The 16,921-nt window shown below is 52.9% G+C and overlaps 1 protein-coding gene across 2 annotated transcripts in view; it reads right to left on the bottom strand.

Moving 5' to 3' along the window:
- Positions 1-1,896: 1,896 nt before the first annotated feature.
- SLC43A2 (solute carrier family 43 member 2) overlaps positions 1,897-16,921 on the bottom strand; it is a 48,669-nt gene continuing 33,644 nt past the window's right edge. The window contains exons 7-15 of one of the 2 annotated variants that reach the window (XM_036769343.1): positions 15,995-16,128; positions 15,675-15,877; positions 14,789-14,935; positions 12,308-12,319; positions 11,211-11,349; positions 10,025-10,154; positions 6,646-6,719; positions 4,682-4,805; positions 2,486-3,595 (exon numbers count right to left, since the gene is read on the bottom strand). In XM_036769343.1, the coding sequence (XP_036625238.1) occupies positions 3,434-3,595; positions 4,682-4,805; positions 6,646-6,719; positions 10,025-10,154; positions 11,211-11,349; positions 12,308-12,319; positions 14,789-14,935; positions 15,675-15,877; positions 15,995-16,128 (1,125 nt within the window). In that variant the 3' untranslated portion in view covers positions 2,486-3,433. Of the gene's footprint in view, positions 3,596-4,681; positions 4,806-6,645; positions 6,720-10,024; positions 10,155-11,210; positions 11,350-12,307; positions 12,320-14,788; positions 14,936-15,674; positions 15,878-15,994; positions 16,129-16,921 lie in introns of both variants that reach the window. The other variant, XM_036769344.1, reaches the window with a different exon arrangement.

The raw sequence follows: 16,921 nt of genomic DNA, 5'->3' as shown, positions 1-16,921 counted from the left end.
CAAAGAAACAAAGATTCCATAAAACGCCAACAAAACACACAAGGCATATGCAGGCACTTGGTGCCAACAAGGTCCCAGGAACTTAGAAATTCCATAACAATATTTTGCAAGTCAAAAATCCATACTACAGCCTAACAAAGGCTCTCCCTTTTGCAAGACCTCATTCAGAATAAAGTTTCATTTAAAAAATAAATGGAACTGCTTTGGAAAATGGGAGGGGGGTGTATGCAGTAATTACAAGGCATATGAATACATCCAATTTGACTTTGTTATAGGGGAGACCATCCTTTCTCCTTCTTGAACCAATGTCATGGCTGGCCGAGCTGTAGCCACCAGCAGACTCCACACATGAGCACTTAGGATTGGTTTTTATTATTGTTAGATGGTGAGACGCTAACGGCCAGGCAGGCGGCTGAGCACACAATCAGAAACCCAGAGCCAGAAGGGACCCTCAAAGCCATCTGGTCTAACCCCTCACTGTAGGGACAAAGACCAAAAAAAACACACAAAAAGACCGGAGGCTCAGATGACTGATTTCACCAATGACATTCACATTAATCAATAGCAAAGGCAGGATTCAAACCCGCTTCCTCTAGGTCCAAATCCAACACTATTTCCACCATACCAGGACATAAGAACAGGGTCCCTGGTAACAGTCTAAGGTGGTAGGTGGCTCTTGCTATCTTGGGTAAAGTCCTGAGCACGTCAAATCCTGTGACTCATCTATATTGGATCTCAGAGCAAGTGGGTGAATGTTGGCATCATGGTCTCGCCTCCACCCTGATGGGCAATACATTCCCACTTGTTGTAAACACTTGGATGGTGCAGTGGTTAGAAACCTGGACTTGGAGTCTGGTTGGCCTGAGTTCAAATTTTACCTCTTACCCTTTCTAGCTGTTTGACCCTGGACAAGTCACTTAAAAACCTCTTTTGTTCCTCAGTTTACTCATCCGTAAAATGAGAAGCAGGGGTTGACCTTCCCAGTTCCTAAGCTCCCTTCTGGCTCCCTGAATCCACAATCCCATGACTCTTAGAGAGGCCCTCTGTTTTTCTGAAATGTACTGTTGGGTTACTTTTTTTTTCTCCCCTATCCCCGCCCCCCCCCCCAGGCCCCCTTCCTCCCCCCTTGCCCTTAACCACAACAAAGTTCCTCAAGTCCTAGCTCGGCTTCCTCCCCAGCCCTTCACCTTCTGATTCCAGACCTGCATTCTTGTTCCTGTAGTCAGACATCCAGAAGGGAGTCTGGAATTTATCTAGTCCAACTACCTCTTTTCCTACGGATGGAAGAAAAAAAAGAAGAATGCAGCCCGGAGAACCGAGTGATTGAAGTGGCGCAGCTAATTAAAGACAGAGCTGGGATTAGATCCTGGCTCTTCTGACTTCCCCAGGCTGGTGCTTCTGTCTGCTCTTGCTCACTGTTTCTCAAGTTTCTAGGCCTAGACCATAGATCCAAGATGCATTTAACTCAGAAGTCATCCCCGGTCCTTCTGATCAACAATGGAAACCCATCAGGGAAGAAAGACAAACCTAAGTGTACTACTTCCCTGCAGTCCTCGAGGACCTGAGGGGATCCCAGGCTTGCATGGGCTGCCAAAAGTGAGCCTAGGATGGCCCAGTTCTGACCCTGCTCCATTGGCTTCGCTTCATGCTGGGCTAGGCTTGGGCCTGTAGCCAAGGGAGCCACTATCTGTATCTGGCCTCCACCCCTTCCAGTGAGGCAGGGGTGTGTGGGGTGGGAAGGCAGGGCTGGGGCAATGCCTGGCAGGTGCTCTGGATAAGCACCAAGAGGTAGAGGGGACACTGGAATCTGTGGTCATCCAAGAAGGAATCAAGCAATCTGAGATTTCAAATTTTCTGTACCAAGTCCCAAACTGGCATATGCAAACACAAATTTCCTTGACTACAAGGAAGATGGATTTATTGCTTTATAATAAAAAAAAAGTTTGAGAAAACTTTAAAATAAGACAAAAAAAAAATCCCAAGCCCATACCACTTTTAGACCTACTAGGAAGCCTCAAGAAATAGTCCTTTTAAAAACAGGTAGCAACTGACGGGTGCGGCAGGCGCACACACGGAAGCCACATCCTGGGCCAGAGCCCCAAGGGCAGCACCTGTTTCCCACTGCCCAGCTGGAGCAGGGATAGAAGGGAACAGCTAGGCCAAGAGGGGCCCCTGCATTCCATAAAGGGCCAGGACAACTTTGGAAAGCCTAACGCCAGGGGGCGCCGTAGATCTGCAGCTGCATCACTCCATCTCACACAAACCAGCCCAGGGGCTCTGGTCCTGAACACACACACCCAGGCACACACTCACATAATTCCAAAATCCAAACACACGATTCTTCCCCCCCTCCCCCAAAGAGTCTGGGAGTCCAACAGGCCCCCTCCCTTCATTCTCTTCCCCTACCCCCCCAAATGCCCCCCATTCTGCAAATGGACCCTGCCCAGGGCTGCCCAGTGAGGCCCCACCCACCCAACTGCCCTCTAAGGCCAAGGGTCAGGCTCCGGGGCTCCCTGTGAGGTCTTGCCTCGTGTCCCCTGACCTTTGCCCCAGTCTCAGAGCAAGGCCATTCCCTCTGTCCTGGCCAGCAGGGACACAGCAAGATGCAGGTGACAGGGGTCCCCCATGCACAGGATAGCAGAGACTCTGCAGGGCGGGGATGTGGGACAAGAGCAGAATCACAAGGGAGTTAGCACCAACAATGACAAGAGGGCCCTTCCTTCCTCAGACAGCTTTCGTGGGTGATGGCCATCCCGGGTGCCACCAGGCCAGGAGGTGTGTATCTGGGTCCATGTGGAGCGGACAGGCCTCAAAAGCCTCATCGTGGGTAGACAGTGTGCCAGCATGCAGCAGACGCAGCAGCTGGCCTGACTCACGGGGGGGGGGGGGGCATGGAGGATGGCCCCCTTCCTAAAATTTGGTGAATGAGGCGTTACCCAAGAACTCAGGAAAGGGGGCCCACTAGGCATCCGAGTTTGGTGCCAACCCCACAGTATCGTCCTGGTCAGTCCGTTGTGGCAGAAAGCAGAGAGCCACCAGACCGGTCCTCCGGGAGCACAGAGATGGAGCTGGGAGGTGGGCAGAGGGTAGTACCAGCCTCATGGGGATGTAGCTCCTAAGCAGCTCTGGCCAGAAAGACCAGGAAGGCCCACCCTAACAAGGATGAGGCAGTCAGTCTAGTACCAGGGGCTGCTGTCTCAGGCCCTCAGCATCCATCCCATCTCATCCCAGCTCCTGGTGAGGGCCCAAGGGCCTGAGCTGCAAACACAGCTGTTGAATCCCAAGAATGTCAGGGTGGACAGGGGCAGAGGCAGGGTGATGTGGGATGTATGCTCCGGCCAGGCCGGGGGGTGGGGGGGTCAAAGGCAGCCATGGTCAGAGTTGGGGAGGAGCTGTAGAGTGAAGCGTGGGGGGTGCCACAGGCAGCCACCGCCTACACAAAGGCTTCCTGATTGGGGGTGCCATTGATCTTAAGGAAGAGTTTCTCGTCCTCCCTCTTCTGGTCCAGCTGCCTCTGCAGCTGTCGCCGGTAGAAGATCAGGTAAAGAGGCAAGCAGAAGCCCAGCAGGCTCAGCCCGAGGAGGCCCATGTTGACCTGGGGAGGAATGAGGGGGAGAGTGAGTCTCCCAAAGGAGGGGATGGGTGGAGGGGGGAGGGGAGAGGGTTCTCAGGTACCCAGGGACTTCCTAGGCCTAAGGCTGCCTGAAGCCTTCCTCCCTTCCCCTTCTGGAAAGCAGAGAGAAGGGAAGGAAGAAGCCAAGAAAGGAAGTTGCTCTCCCAGCAGAAAAAGCCAAGCTCAACAGACAAGCAAGGAGGAGAGAACACAGACCCTGGAATCCAAAGAGTTGGATTCAAATTCCACCTCGGACGTTTGCTACATGTGACCTTGGTCAAGTCACTGGGCCTCGGACTAGCAGAGGTTTCTAACCTGGGTCCTGTGAACTCGTCATTTTTGACCCAGTGATCACTGTATTCCAATCTAACTGGTTGCCTTTGTGGTCCTATGTGTGTTACTGAATGCATTAAAAAAGTTGTTTCTGAGCAGGGGCCAATAGGCCCCACCAGATGGCACCAACATGGTTCTGAACCTCGGGCTGGAGGCCTTGGTGGTTCCTTCTAACCCAAAGCTGCTGGTAAATGTTTAACGCCCAGTTCTCCAGAAAATCCTCATCCGTTTTGTCTGCATTCTTTGAACCTTCTCCATCACCTTCTTATACCAAGATAATCCACAAAACAAACCAAGCCCCGCTTTGTGACATCTATCAAATCCCACGGTGTAAATCCCCAGCTGAAAATTTAACAATGGCCCTCCCAAGCCTGCATGCTGAGCTAGCCCCAGCACACCCCTGCTTCCAAGCTGGAAAAACCTTCAGATCCCGCCCAGCAGAGCCTCTCCATCTTTATGGACGAGGAATGGGGGCTCAGTGAGGACAAATGACTTGCCCAAGGTCCTGTGGAATAAGCAACAAGGAAGGGTTTGATTCCAGATCCTCTTGTTCCAAAACCAGTGCCCTATTCACTGGACCACCCTGCACCGGCACCCGCACTGTCTCAAAATGCTAGCCTCCCCCACCTTCTAAATGGCTTCGAGGGAGAGTGCTGATGTCATGTCGGCCTGGGAGGTGGCAGCTCCCTGCCCCGCCCTGGCCACATGAGCCTTCCTGGTCCAGCCTCCACTTACCCAAAACGGGTCTCCCTGAAGGGGCCCCATCATTGCCACAAACAGAGGCTGCTGCAGGAGAGCAAAGAGCGCGCTGATCAGGGACTGAAGGCCCGTCAAGCTGCCAAACTGGGTGGAGGGGTACCTGCCCAAAGCAAACCAGAATCCTGTCAGTGAGGGCTGGCCTCCCCTCAGGACAGAGGTCATGACCCTCAAAGGCTGTGAGTTCAACACCCTCATTTTATAGAAGAAACCGAGGCAAACAAGGTCACAGCTACTAAATGCCTCAGGTGGGATTTGAACTCAGGTCTTTCTAACTCCCAGACCCCTCTCTCCTCATTTCACCCCCTTGCAGACTCTTAGGCAAAGGCTCTGTAGCCTAGTCCCATCAGATGCAGTCCCCTCCTCGGAGCCTCTGAGAGAAGGCTCAGGACCAAATAAAGGAGGGGCCTGTCCTCCTTGACGGGATGGGGAAGGGTCCCCAGAGAGCAGCACCCCCCCATCACATCCTGCTGAGTCTCCGAGGTCTGGCCTCTTTGAGTTCTAAACTGGGCACTGCCAGGGGTGGATTCAGGGTGTGTGCCCGTGTGTGTGTGTCTGCACGTGTGTGCACATGCAAGAGTATGTGTATGTACATGCGCATAAGTGTGTGAGAGTGTGTGTGTGTGTGTGTGCGCGCGCGCGCGTGCGTGTGTGTGCGTGCGAGCGCGCTCGCCTGCTTGAGCACCTGCTCAGCATACTCCCATCACAGCCCTTGGTCCCTGGGGACATAAACAGCCAGCCCAGAGGCTGAGCAGTGAGTGTATATGTGGTGTGTGTGTGGGGGGGGGGGGGGGGGGGGGGGGGGGGGACTCTGGGGACTGGCAGATCCTGCTGAAAAGGATTTCATAACACCGAGGCTCCCGGAAAACAAGCCGAGGAGCGTGTCTGAGCTGTGGCCTAGTGTTCCCGGAGCCTGAGTCCAAGGAAAGGTTGTGTAATCACAGACCCACGGTGATACTGCCAGGCTCAGATGTGAGCCCCGGGCAGCAGCTGCCTCGCCAAGACTCAGCCACCGTGATGGGCGGCCCTGGGCTCGGTCCTGTCTCAGGGGGCCCCCTCATGCCCACACATACATATATATCCTCCCCAGTACCCCACCACATACCACCCCCACCCACCCACCCACAGTATCCACACACCCCAAATACACATATACTGTGCCCCACCTACCCCTCCCACACATATACAAACACATACACACATAAACATACACCACTCCACATCATCCGCACACCCACACACCACCAGACACACATCATACATGTATACCCTAAGAACAGGACAAACTGGGAGTAAGCCACCATAGTCCCCAGAGGCCAGGGCCCATGACAAGCAGATAAAGATCCTAAGAGTCTGGGGCTAAGCAAGGCTCGGGCCACAGAGCAGGGGGTCAATCTGGGCTCCAAATGGATGGCGTCACTTCTTGGAGGGCTATGGGGCCTTTTCCAGCTGGGGCCTGACATGGCTTCTGGCTCCAGGATGCTGAGCTCTCTGGGCAGCCTGGGAGAGGGTTTCTGGATGTACTCTGTATTCAATTATCCATACTGCAGCAGCCAAGCTGAGTCTTTAAAACTCCCCCAGCTTGTGGGGAAGGCCTGGTGCACTGGGCCTCCCCTCTCATGCTCCCAGGAGGCTTCCTGTGACCCTCCCCTTCCTCATTCTGGGTCAGCCCTGAGGCGGATGGCCATGGAACGTGCTGCAGTCACGGGCCCTAGGCAGATGTCATGACCTTGTTCGCAGGCCTGGCTCAGGAGCATCTAACTCTCCTTCAAATCACCTTTCCCACCGATTTTACTGCTGGTCACTCCGCTTTCTGGGGCAAAACAAACATATCTCAAAGGAAGCCAGGCCTATCTATGGGGGAAAGTCACAGGCTGGCCCTGAAGGACTCTTGACTTCACCCTGACCCTCTGTCCCTTTAGTCTCAGCAAGCACCAACTCACACAGCAGCATAGAGACCCCCGACGGCAGAGTGGATGAAGCCCCGAACGATTGTGTGCAGGATGAAGGACAGAATCTGCAGAAAAAGCAGAAGGTGAGTGTCCATGGACGGTCTGGTCTCTCTGCTCTCCTCAGACAGCCTGGTCCCTCTGCTATCCTTGGACAGCAGGACCAGAACCTTCCCTGGGCATCTCACACACGGTGGGCCCAAGCAATCAGGTAGCATTTATGAAGTGCCTACTACATGCCAGACACTGGGGGATACCAATACAAACAGCTAAACTGTCCCCATTCACAAGGACCCCGAACAGAACTCCACTTCTGTCCCCACAAATATGTCGTTTGTCAAAAATAATGGTATCCCTCTGCCCCACCCCATCCCACCCCCCTGCCAGGTTCACAACCTTGGATGCTTCCTGGATTCTTTTCTTTCCCTTGGAGCTCACATCCAGTGCCTGACTACCTCTGGCATCTGCCCCCGCCCCACTTTAGGTCCTCGCTGCCTTCTGCCCAAGAGGTTCAAACAGCCTCCTAACTGGCTCCCCAGCCTCCAGTCTCCTCCTCCAATCTGTCCTTCACACAGCTGCCAGAGGTCTGATGGTCTCTCCTCATTGGCTTTAGCATGAAGTTGAGATGTCTCTGTTCAGAGCTTAAATTGTCTTTCCAAAGTGAGCTCACAAAATCAACATTCTCACCAAGTGACCCACTTGTGGCTCCCTGAATGCAACACACCATCTATCTCCCTCTTACATGCCTTTGCCCAGGCTGTGCCTGGAGACAGCCGCAGGATATTCTCCCTCCCCCCATCTGGCTTTCTTCAAGGGAGCAGCGGCAGCTGGGGTGAGTGTCGGACAGTGGCAGAGTAGATAGGGACTGACCCTGGAGCCTCTGACCTAGCTGGCTGGCCTTACCTCCAAGAGCCCCCCAGGAAACCCCTAAAGTTCTAACAGATGCCTTGGTTAACGAATAAGCATTGTCATTACAATTAAGCTGACAATTTGCTTCAGTGGACGAAGTTTCCATATTGGGAGTTACTGAGGATGGTGAAATCACCTAGAATGCCGCCCCTCCAAGTTAAATAAAATAAAACAGAGCGAGACATCAAATCCCTGAACTACTTCTAAACTGCGTGTTGTAAGGATCAAATCAACTAATTATTTAAGTGCCTACTATGTTCCAGCAGGCAAAGTGCCTACTATGTTCAGATATACAGGCAAAAGGGAGAAGAGTCCGTGCCTTCAAGAAGCTCCCATTCCACCATGGGACACATGCAGATGAGATCACTGATGTGACAGCCCAGGGCAAACTGCTGAGGATCAGATGGGTGGGAATGATTGGGAATCAGGCCCTCTCCAGGTGCCCACCCCCTGCCTGCTCTGCCCCCAGTCTTGGGAAGATCCTGGCTGGGGCTGCCCCCGCCCCCGCCTGCTCTGCCCCACTGGTCAGCCCCACACGGGCCCAGTATGCTGGCCAGTTCTTGTTGACGATTGCCCAGGGGCCTCTTCCATTCGAGAGCTTTGTTTGTAAAGGCTAAGCATTCAGAAGCTTTCTTTGCACACAGCCAGCAGGCCCACATCTAGTCCAGTAGCCAGGACCTGTTCCCAGGAATGTGGGTGCTAGAGGTGCCAAGCTCAGTCTGCCCTTTGTCATGCTGAATAAATCCAAATAACACACACACACACACACACACACACACACACACCTGCCCAAATGCGCAGTTTCTGCCATCACTGCCCTGATCCTTAGGAATCATAGCCTGACGAGCTGCATCCTCAGGAGGTAACACCCCACCGATGACAAATGTTACTGAGACAACAGAGCCAAAGAGGGGACCAGAGAGCCCTGGGCACAGCCACAAGGGCCCAGAGTATGGGGCTCGGCCCCACCTGCCTCCCTCTGTTGGCCACTCTGTAAACTCGGGAGTTTACCCAGAACGAGCCAGTCCCTTCTCCCCTGTCTCCTACGTTTGCTCTCTCGTGCAGGGTGAGAGAAGTGTCACCCTCCTGGCCCCCTGGTCTGCCACCTCACCGTTCTCCCTGGCTCCTCACATCATCCCTTCTTCTGCTACCCACCCACCAGGCCTCACTGTCCAGTCCCTTCTCTCCACACAACAACCTTCTAACGAAGTCTCCCCACCGCACTTCACCCTCCACTCGGCAGCCAAAGTGATCTTCTTAAAGCCCAGGTCCGACAATGTCACTGCTCTGCTCAATAACCTGCAGGGGCTCCCTATTCCTTCTAGGATCACAACAAACCCCTCTGCCAGTGAAATCCTCTTGCAGCCTGGCTCCGACCACATCCATCCTCATCACTCACTCTATAATCTAAACACAAATCCAGCCTTCCCCACTGTTCTTACACATACCATTCTATCTCCAGTCTCTGGGCCTTTGCACCAGCTGTGCAACCCTCATGTCTACAATGTATTCCTTCCTTACTTCTTAGAATTCCTAGTTTCCTTCCAAGCTCAGCTCAAACCTGATCCCCAAAGTGGTCAGTTCTTCCCCGTCTTGTATTCATTATCTACCCAGTACCATAGCAGGATGTCCCAAACCTCTTAGTGTGGCTTAAGCCTGCTCAAACCCGCACTAAGATATTTGGGACACCCTGGATGTTTATACATATACATGTGGTCTGCCCCTCCTAGAGGCAGGGCCTGTTTAATTTATGTCTTTGTACCTTCGGTGCCCAGCATAGGGCCTGGCAAATAGTAGGCACTTAATAAATGCTTGTTGATTGACTGGAATCCTTCTGACCCAGGACAATCACTAACTCCAAAGTTAGACGTTACTTCTCAGCACGCCCCCAGCCCTGGCCCTGACCACCCGCCATTACTGAAATGTTCTCAGCACAGAGCTGCTTTCTCTCTCCCTTTCCTTTTTATCTTTTACGACAAGGGATGGTTTGGGGAGGGGAGGGGAAGGACAGATTTAGAAATTAAGGTGGTACAAAGCCTAAATATATCAATAATTGCTTTTCGAAGAACAGAACATCGTCAGAGCATAGGAAGGACGACGTTCTGTCCAGCTCCTTCCCACCCCGGGAGCCAAACACTCTCAAGCACCACGGTAGGAGCAGAACCAGAAAGACTCCCTTGGGTAATGGAGTTGACCAGGCCTCTCCTGCTGCCCCAGTGGCCCAGGACAGGAGGGCAGCAGCTGCACACCTGCCCTCTGTGGCCATATCATGGAGGTCAGAGGGGCCTTTCTGGACCCTCAAATCCAAAAGCCTGGGCAGACCCCTTAGGAGTAGCAGCCTCATGCAGTGGCTGGACAGCCCCATGCTGGGAGAGGGCCAATGTGGTTCCAGAACCCCTCTGTCCTTTCCCATCCCCTCCACCCTGCTGAGTCTCCACTTAGGTCATCAACCACCTCCTCCTACCTGCAGAGGCAGATTGTGAATGAGACACGTGATTCCAAACCCCAACAGCAGGAGGTTCGTAAACGCAAAAGCCCTCATGGCATTGGTGATCTTCTGAATCTGGCGATCTCGCTTCTTCTTCTTCTCCCCTCTGCAGAGAAGCACAAATACAGACATAGGTGCCAGGGGCTGCTACTGTGGGTAGGGGATCCTCCTGATGTAGGCTCAGTGCTAACACTGCCTACTTGGGACCGACAGGTACCATAGTAGGAAATGAGAATCACGCCTGCTTCAGGGGGTCCCTCTGGGCTGAGCCATCACGGAGGATATGCCAAGCTCCACCCTCTGGCATGGCCTCTCAGACACTCACACGGGAAGAGCTCTGAGGAATGGAGAACAACTACATACTATGAACTGGGGAATCACTGGCTCAAAGAAGATTTAGATTTGCAAGGAACCTTCAGGATCATCTGGTTTGACCTTTCTTTTTACAGATGAGGAAACTGAGGTTCATAAGGTTGAGGGACTCGTCTAAGGTCACCCTGATGGTAAGTGGGCCAGGATTCAAACCCAGGTCTTCTGACTCCAAATCCATTTCTTTTCTCACTTGCTAGCTCCCAGGGAGGGTGTGGGGAGGGAAAGGAGAGGCTGGATCATGGGTGGAGAGGTGGGAAGAACAATGGCAGGGAACAAGGACAAGCTATGGATAATCCCAACACCATTGATCTTAACCTCTTCTAGGCCTTCTGGGAAGCTATGAAGAAAGAGCATCACTAAACAGCTGGCATTTCCCATTTTTCCATTAATTTTCTTCTGTTGTTGGTGCCCGGAGGGGAAAGAGCTTTGAATTTGGAATCAGAGGACTTGAGTTCAAATCCCAGCTCTCACTATCTCTGTGACCCTGAACAAATGGGTCTGCCTCTCTGGGCCCCTCAGTTTTGATTTCTAAAGGTCCCTTTCAGCTCTAACCTCGTAACTCTAAGGAGGAGCCAACTAGCTAGTGAGGAGGAAGAAGGACAGGAAGGGTCTCTGACAGTGAGCCAGCAGGATATTCCAGGTAGGACCACTGAGTCTGCTGGAATGAACTTCCTGCATATGTCATCAGGCATGCCCCGATGGGGGCCCGCTCCAGGGTATGGCTAGCTCTAAACAGGTTTCACATCCTCCCCGACCCCACAAGCCTCCAGTTCTCCCACAGTCCACATACTGGTCACCATCTTTCTCCTCGGCCTCTTCAGAGCCATCGTCACATTCCTTCAGCCTCCAGTCCATGATGTATCCAATGACAGGGGCCGTCAGGAGGCAGAGCAGCTGGAGCCCACCAAAGATGGATGTGTAAAGACCCACTAGGGAGAAAGACAGCCCCTATTAAAAAAGCTACCTCCTACATGATGGCCTTAGGGACACTGGGCTGGGCAGAGTCACTGGTGGCTAGCCTGCCTCAGATGTGACTTGTCATTGCAGGGAAATCCAGATGTTTCTGCTATCAGGGCTATGCAATTTTCTACTCCCAAGCCCCTAGAAAGACAAGATGCCTTAACTACTTATGCTAAGAACCCTAGAGAGACAATCCAACTTTCAAATGAACTACAAAATGCTTATCTCCCAGACAATGAAAAAAGCCAACAAATTAGTGATGAGTAACTGCCATCTGAATATCAGCTTTCCACTCACTGCCTGCAGAAACTTCAGAGAATCTCCTTCTTTCCTTCTGTGGAAAGAGTGGACTGGCCTAGGTGATCTGGAACATCTTTTCTGGCTCCAAATCCCACGACCTTATAAGCAAAATTCCTTTTTTCTTTAATTAAATAAATGTTTATGCTCAAAAAAAGCAGCAAAGTCCTCCCCCAGTTTTCATCGACAGGCCACAGCACATCCTAACAAGACTCATTGGGCATCTCTGTTGGCTTTGCCAAACTGCTTTATTCTTTGTGACAAGGGATGGCTCTCCTCTTCAGGGAGTGACAGGAAGGTGAGAAGTTTGGAAATGCAGGTGATTTAAAAACAAAAGACATCAACGCAAATGCAAATTTTAAAATGAAAAAAAGATTGCACATCCAGAACGCTACCAGAGACAGGCAAGTCACAGGGACTCCAAGTTAACATGTTGGGCCTGCCACGTGTTGAAAATGGCCACTTTAGCTGCCTGCCCTTGGTTTTTGTTTGGTTTTTCCCCCGCACTGGCCTAGCCAAGGGTGGGCAGGGAAGACAGGTAAGAGCCAGAGAAAGATTTTGAACATGGCGGACTTTTTTGATGAAGAGATGTCAAGGAGGAAGGAAAGGGTAGAAAGCCATCCCACTTACCTGTAGCCATCACTGCATCAAGGGAGCAAAGGGAGAAATGCAGAAAGGAAAGGCGTTAGAAGCAGAAATCTCAGCTTACAAGAGAGGGGTAGAGACAATCAGCCTGGGGCTTGGCAATGCCATGCTGTGCTTCAGGACCTGACCCATAGACAGCTCCCTGTGGGAGCAGCGGAGAGTCATCTGATCTCCAAACAGGCCACAGCGGAGTTGGGGGTACGTGTACTGGCAGGGAGCAATACGGTCATTTCTCCTCTTTCCCAAGCTGCTGCTGATGTAGCCATGTGAGGCCAGGCTCCTACGTCATCCATGTGCTGGTGAATCAGTACAGTGGCTAAGACTAGGATGGGGAAGCAACCAGGGGAAGTGAGAATGGGGGCCACCTCAATCAGAAGATTGCTCTAAGGCCGGCTTAGTCACCCAGAAATGAGAGGCAGGGAACGGAGGAGGAGGAAGAAGAGGAAACAGCTCTAAAAACAAGGCGTCTGCCAGAGCAGGGCCTTCCTCAAACAGAAAGGGGCCTCTGCACATCCCTGGCTCAATCATCTTGAAAGTGCCACGTCCTAGAAATGGGATTTCAATACAAGGCAGAGAAATTCATATGAGAAATGAGAGAAAAACCAGTCGACCTAAGCTGAACTCTCATTAAGTGGCCCCAAACAACAGCTGATGAAGCACACTCTTTTCTCATTAACAAGGTGATGGGCTATGGGTACAGAATGGTGCATATGGTCAGGTAAGGTTGTTTTGGTTAACTGTACAAGGGGGAGGAGAGGAACTTGTTTCCCCGCAGTGGTGCCATGATATTTAAAAAAAAAAGGCATTTCCCCCACCCCTGGGGTGGGGGGAACCTTTAAGAAAACAAAAAATAAAATAAAATAAAACAGTGGCCTATCAACCATCTCCCATCTCATTCCATTAAAGAGATAGAGTTTATACTTTCTGAAGGGGAAAAAGGTAAACTTCCCTGGGGCCTTGAAACAGCTCTCAGCATTTCTAGTGAAAAGCTCAGAAGTAGGAGTCAGAAGCCAAGGGTTCTAGTCCAGGCACTGCCCCAGAAAGCTGTGTGACCTCAGCTGACCCCTCCCTCACCCACTCTGAGAGGCATGGGCCAGATGAGCTCCAGGGCCCTTTTCAGGTCTAAGAAAATAAAAACCTGTGGATCCCTTTAAATGCCCAGCCCAGTTTCCCTCTGCAGAGGAGAATACAGTTCTAGCAGCTCAGATCAATCAAAGCAATGGGCAGGACCCCAAGATCATAGATTTAGAGCCAGAAGGGACCACGGAGTGTCATTTCTAAGATGAGAAAGCAGAGGCCTGGGCAGGTAAAGTGATCTGCCCAGGGTCACACAGCTAATAAGCATCTGGGGCAGGATTTGAACACAGGTCTTCCTGACCCCAGGCCCAGAGCTCTAACCACTGTGCTACCTGTTGCCTCTACCTTGTGGCGTACCTTGGAGAAGAATCCTAACACAGAAATCACCCCCCCTCCCCGAGTCTCCCTGCACATGCCCATCCACCACATTCAGTGTGGGCCAGGTTGTGTCCACTGGGATTTCTTTATGGAGTGCACACCTCTGAACAGCTGCAGCAGACCTCATGTGCTATTCTGTGAAAGCAGGCCTTGGGGTCTGCACATTTAGTTCTGTAAGCCTCGGCTAACAAGTCCTGACTGGACCTGGGCCTCATCTGTTACCTAGTTCAGGACCTTCACACACAAGGCAAACAGCAGCAGCAATTCCTAAGCTTTGGCCAAGGGATCCTAGGATGGGCAGGCCCTCAGGACACAAGGCTGGACAGCAGCAGGCACAGCTGGAGCTGCCAGGACCCGGGGAGTGAGATCTCCCTCTGGGAGCTTCCACCTCCTGCTTCCTTAGGGAATGTCTCAGTGCTGATGTCCAACTTGGCACCTCTGCTAAGGATGAGGCCCAGGGGGCCACTTTCCTCCTGGCCCCTAATAAACCAACCATCCCTTCCCTACTGGAAGGAAGAGAGAAAGGGGGGCAGGTGGAGAGAAGGCAGAGTGACGGAGAAAGAGAAAGAGACAAAGACAGAGAAAAAATGTGAAAGAAAAAAGAGGGGGAGAGAGAAAAAAAGAGAAAAAAGCAAGGGAAAGAAAGAAAGGAAGAGAGAGAGAAAGCAGAAATCTCCCACTTGCACCCACCCCTCAGCACACTTTCCTAACTCTAGGCAGGACAGAACCTGACAGGCTGGATTTGATGAGCTGGGGCCCCCTGCCATTCAAACACTCCCCTGGATTTCAACCACTCGATGCCTTGCTGGTGGGAGCCAGCAAAAAGGATTCCAGGTGGTCAGCAGAGCCTGTCTGACAACAGCAGGTCAGGAGGCGCCCCTCCCACAGCGTGGGCCATGCCCACCCCTGCCTCTGTGAGTGATGAGACAGCGGAACGGGTGCCACCCCCAGGCATGTGGAGGTCGGTTGGGGTGGGGCTGGGACAGTGGGCGACATTTCCCTGAGGCCCACCTGCATCCTGGCTGCCGCCGGCAAGGAACTTGAGGATGTTGTTCATGGCACCCATGTAGAAGATGAGTCGGAGCTGAGTGACGCACATGGTGACCAGGCTGAGCAGGAGGATGGGGCTGAACAGGCTGTGTATGAAGGAGGGGGCTGCTGCAGAGAAGCACAGACAAGGTCAGATAGGAGGCTACCCAGGGCCCATCACTGCCCTGACGGGGTTGGAGGGAGGAACCACATGGACCAAGCCCCCAGGAAGACGGCAGGGCAGGGTGGGGCGGGTCAGCCTCCTCCCTAAGGAATGCCAATGCATCTGTGGCTTCTGTGTCCTACGTACAAAAGGAGCTTCACAAGTGCTTGCCAGACCAGCTTCTACAGCTAAAGTTAAAGCTCTGGATTCACTGCCCCCCCCTCCCCAGAGGCTTAAAGAAATGGGGCCTGGGGACCAGGAAGAGCCCAATGGGTGTCCTGCTCAGAGGAAAAGCAGGAACAAGGACGTGTGACCATAAGAGACCTGCAGAGGAGATTTGTGGATCCATTTCCAGGAAACTCAGCCACAGTAACATGGTCTGGCCCTGAAGTTTCACCCACACAGGGACTTCCCAGCAGGGAAGCTCCCTCCACACATCCAGATTGGCCACTTGTCTATCCCAGCAGTTCCGGGTCACCTGGTCACAATCAGAGGAAGGACTTGGATCTAGGCCTTCCTGGCTCCCAAGCCAGAGCACTGAGAACTACACTACCCTGCCTCTTTTGCAGTGGGAGTCAGGAGACCCGATTCTAGCTCTATGTGTCCTTGAGCAAATCTCTGGCCCTCTCTGGGCCTCTGCTCCTGTCTGCCCTGCCTTTTTCTGTTGCCCAGGTAGCCATGCCCTGGGCCTGGGTGGCTCAGTACCTGCATTATCTGGCTGACACTTCACCTCCAGGTCGATGGTGGACAGACAGAGCTTGTTGCCCTCCTGCAGGGCTGCTTGCTCCTTGGTCTGCTTCATGGAGCTGCCCACGCTGAGGCGCCGGCCCACTGTAGTCACCTGCTTGTAGAACTGCTTCCCGGTGATCTTGTGGTCAAAGCCCAGCCAGCTGAACTTGATCTTCACTCTGTGCAGGGCCAGCGGGGAGGGGATCAGCCCCACCAAGGGGGCCCCCGGCCCCAAGCCTAACACCCACCCAGTACCCACAGGAAGAGCTGAGCAGGCCCCCTCCAGCACCACTCACGTGTAGTCCATGTCCTCCGGTCCTGGGAAAGGCTCCAGGGGCCAGTTTAAGAAGCAATTCAGGAAAACGAGCCCAGCACAGCCAGCCCAAACAACCAGGATGATGATGAAGGAGACCCCAAAGTCATAGATCACCTGAAAGAAACATGACAGCCACAATGTGGTACGGTGGGTAATGTGCTGGCCTTGAAATCAGGAAGACCAGCTTCAAACCCTGCTGTGTGACCCTGGGCCGAGTGACAGCCTCTCAACCACAGTCTCCCCATCTGTAAGATGGGGGCTTCCAAATCTAGAACCACGATTCGGTGACTGGAGCAGAGAAAGCCGCTGAAGGTGCCAGGTAAATGAAAGGGACAGAATGAGAGAGGTGGCAAGAACCTGAGAGACCAGCCAGACTGACAGAGAGAAGCCCCATCTCTGCAGCCAGAGGTGCAAGCCTGCTCCAGGGTTGACAGCCTGGGTGACTGTGCTTGGCCTAGACACTGCTCCTTCTGAGCCTCAGTTTCCTCCTCTGTAATATCAGGGACTTGGGCCCATGACATTGAAGGACTAATGCCTCTGGCCCCCAGAGCAGGAGCCCAAGGAACCTGGAGGGGTGGGTGGGCACTTCCTGCTCCGTTGGGTTCACCTGGACCTGGCTGCTGGGCTCAGGGCTAGGGCCTTGCCCCTCTGGGACACTTGGGATTCCAAACCACCAAGACTCAACTGAGTCAAGGACAAGGTGGCAGAGAGGGGCCAGAAGCCTGAGAAGCCCCCTTCTCCCCATCCTAACTTCTCTGTCCACTTTCTCCTCCATTTTGAAAGAGGGAGGGGTTTTGGTTGCTCCTGCCAAGGAGGCAGGAACAGAGGCGGGGAGAGCTGGGCCGAAGAGGGGCCCTACATGGTCTGGTGTTTGTTTGGGATTGTTTGGTTTGGGGTTTTTTTGCTC

Source organism: Trichosurus vulpecula, chromosome 7, assembly GCF_011100635.1.
Source record: "Trichosurus vulpecula isolate mTriVul1 chromosome 7, mTriVul1.pri, whole genome shotgun sequence".
In the NCBI taxonomy this organism is placed as follows: domain Eukaryota; kingdom Metazoa; phylum Chordata; class Mammalia; order Diprotodontia; family Phalangeridae; genus Trichosurus; species Trichosurus vulpecula.
Note: the sequence above shows the minus strand (reverse complement) of the source record. Positions and strands in the feature narration are given on the sequence as shown.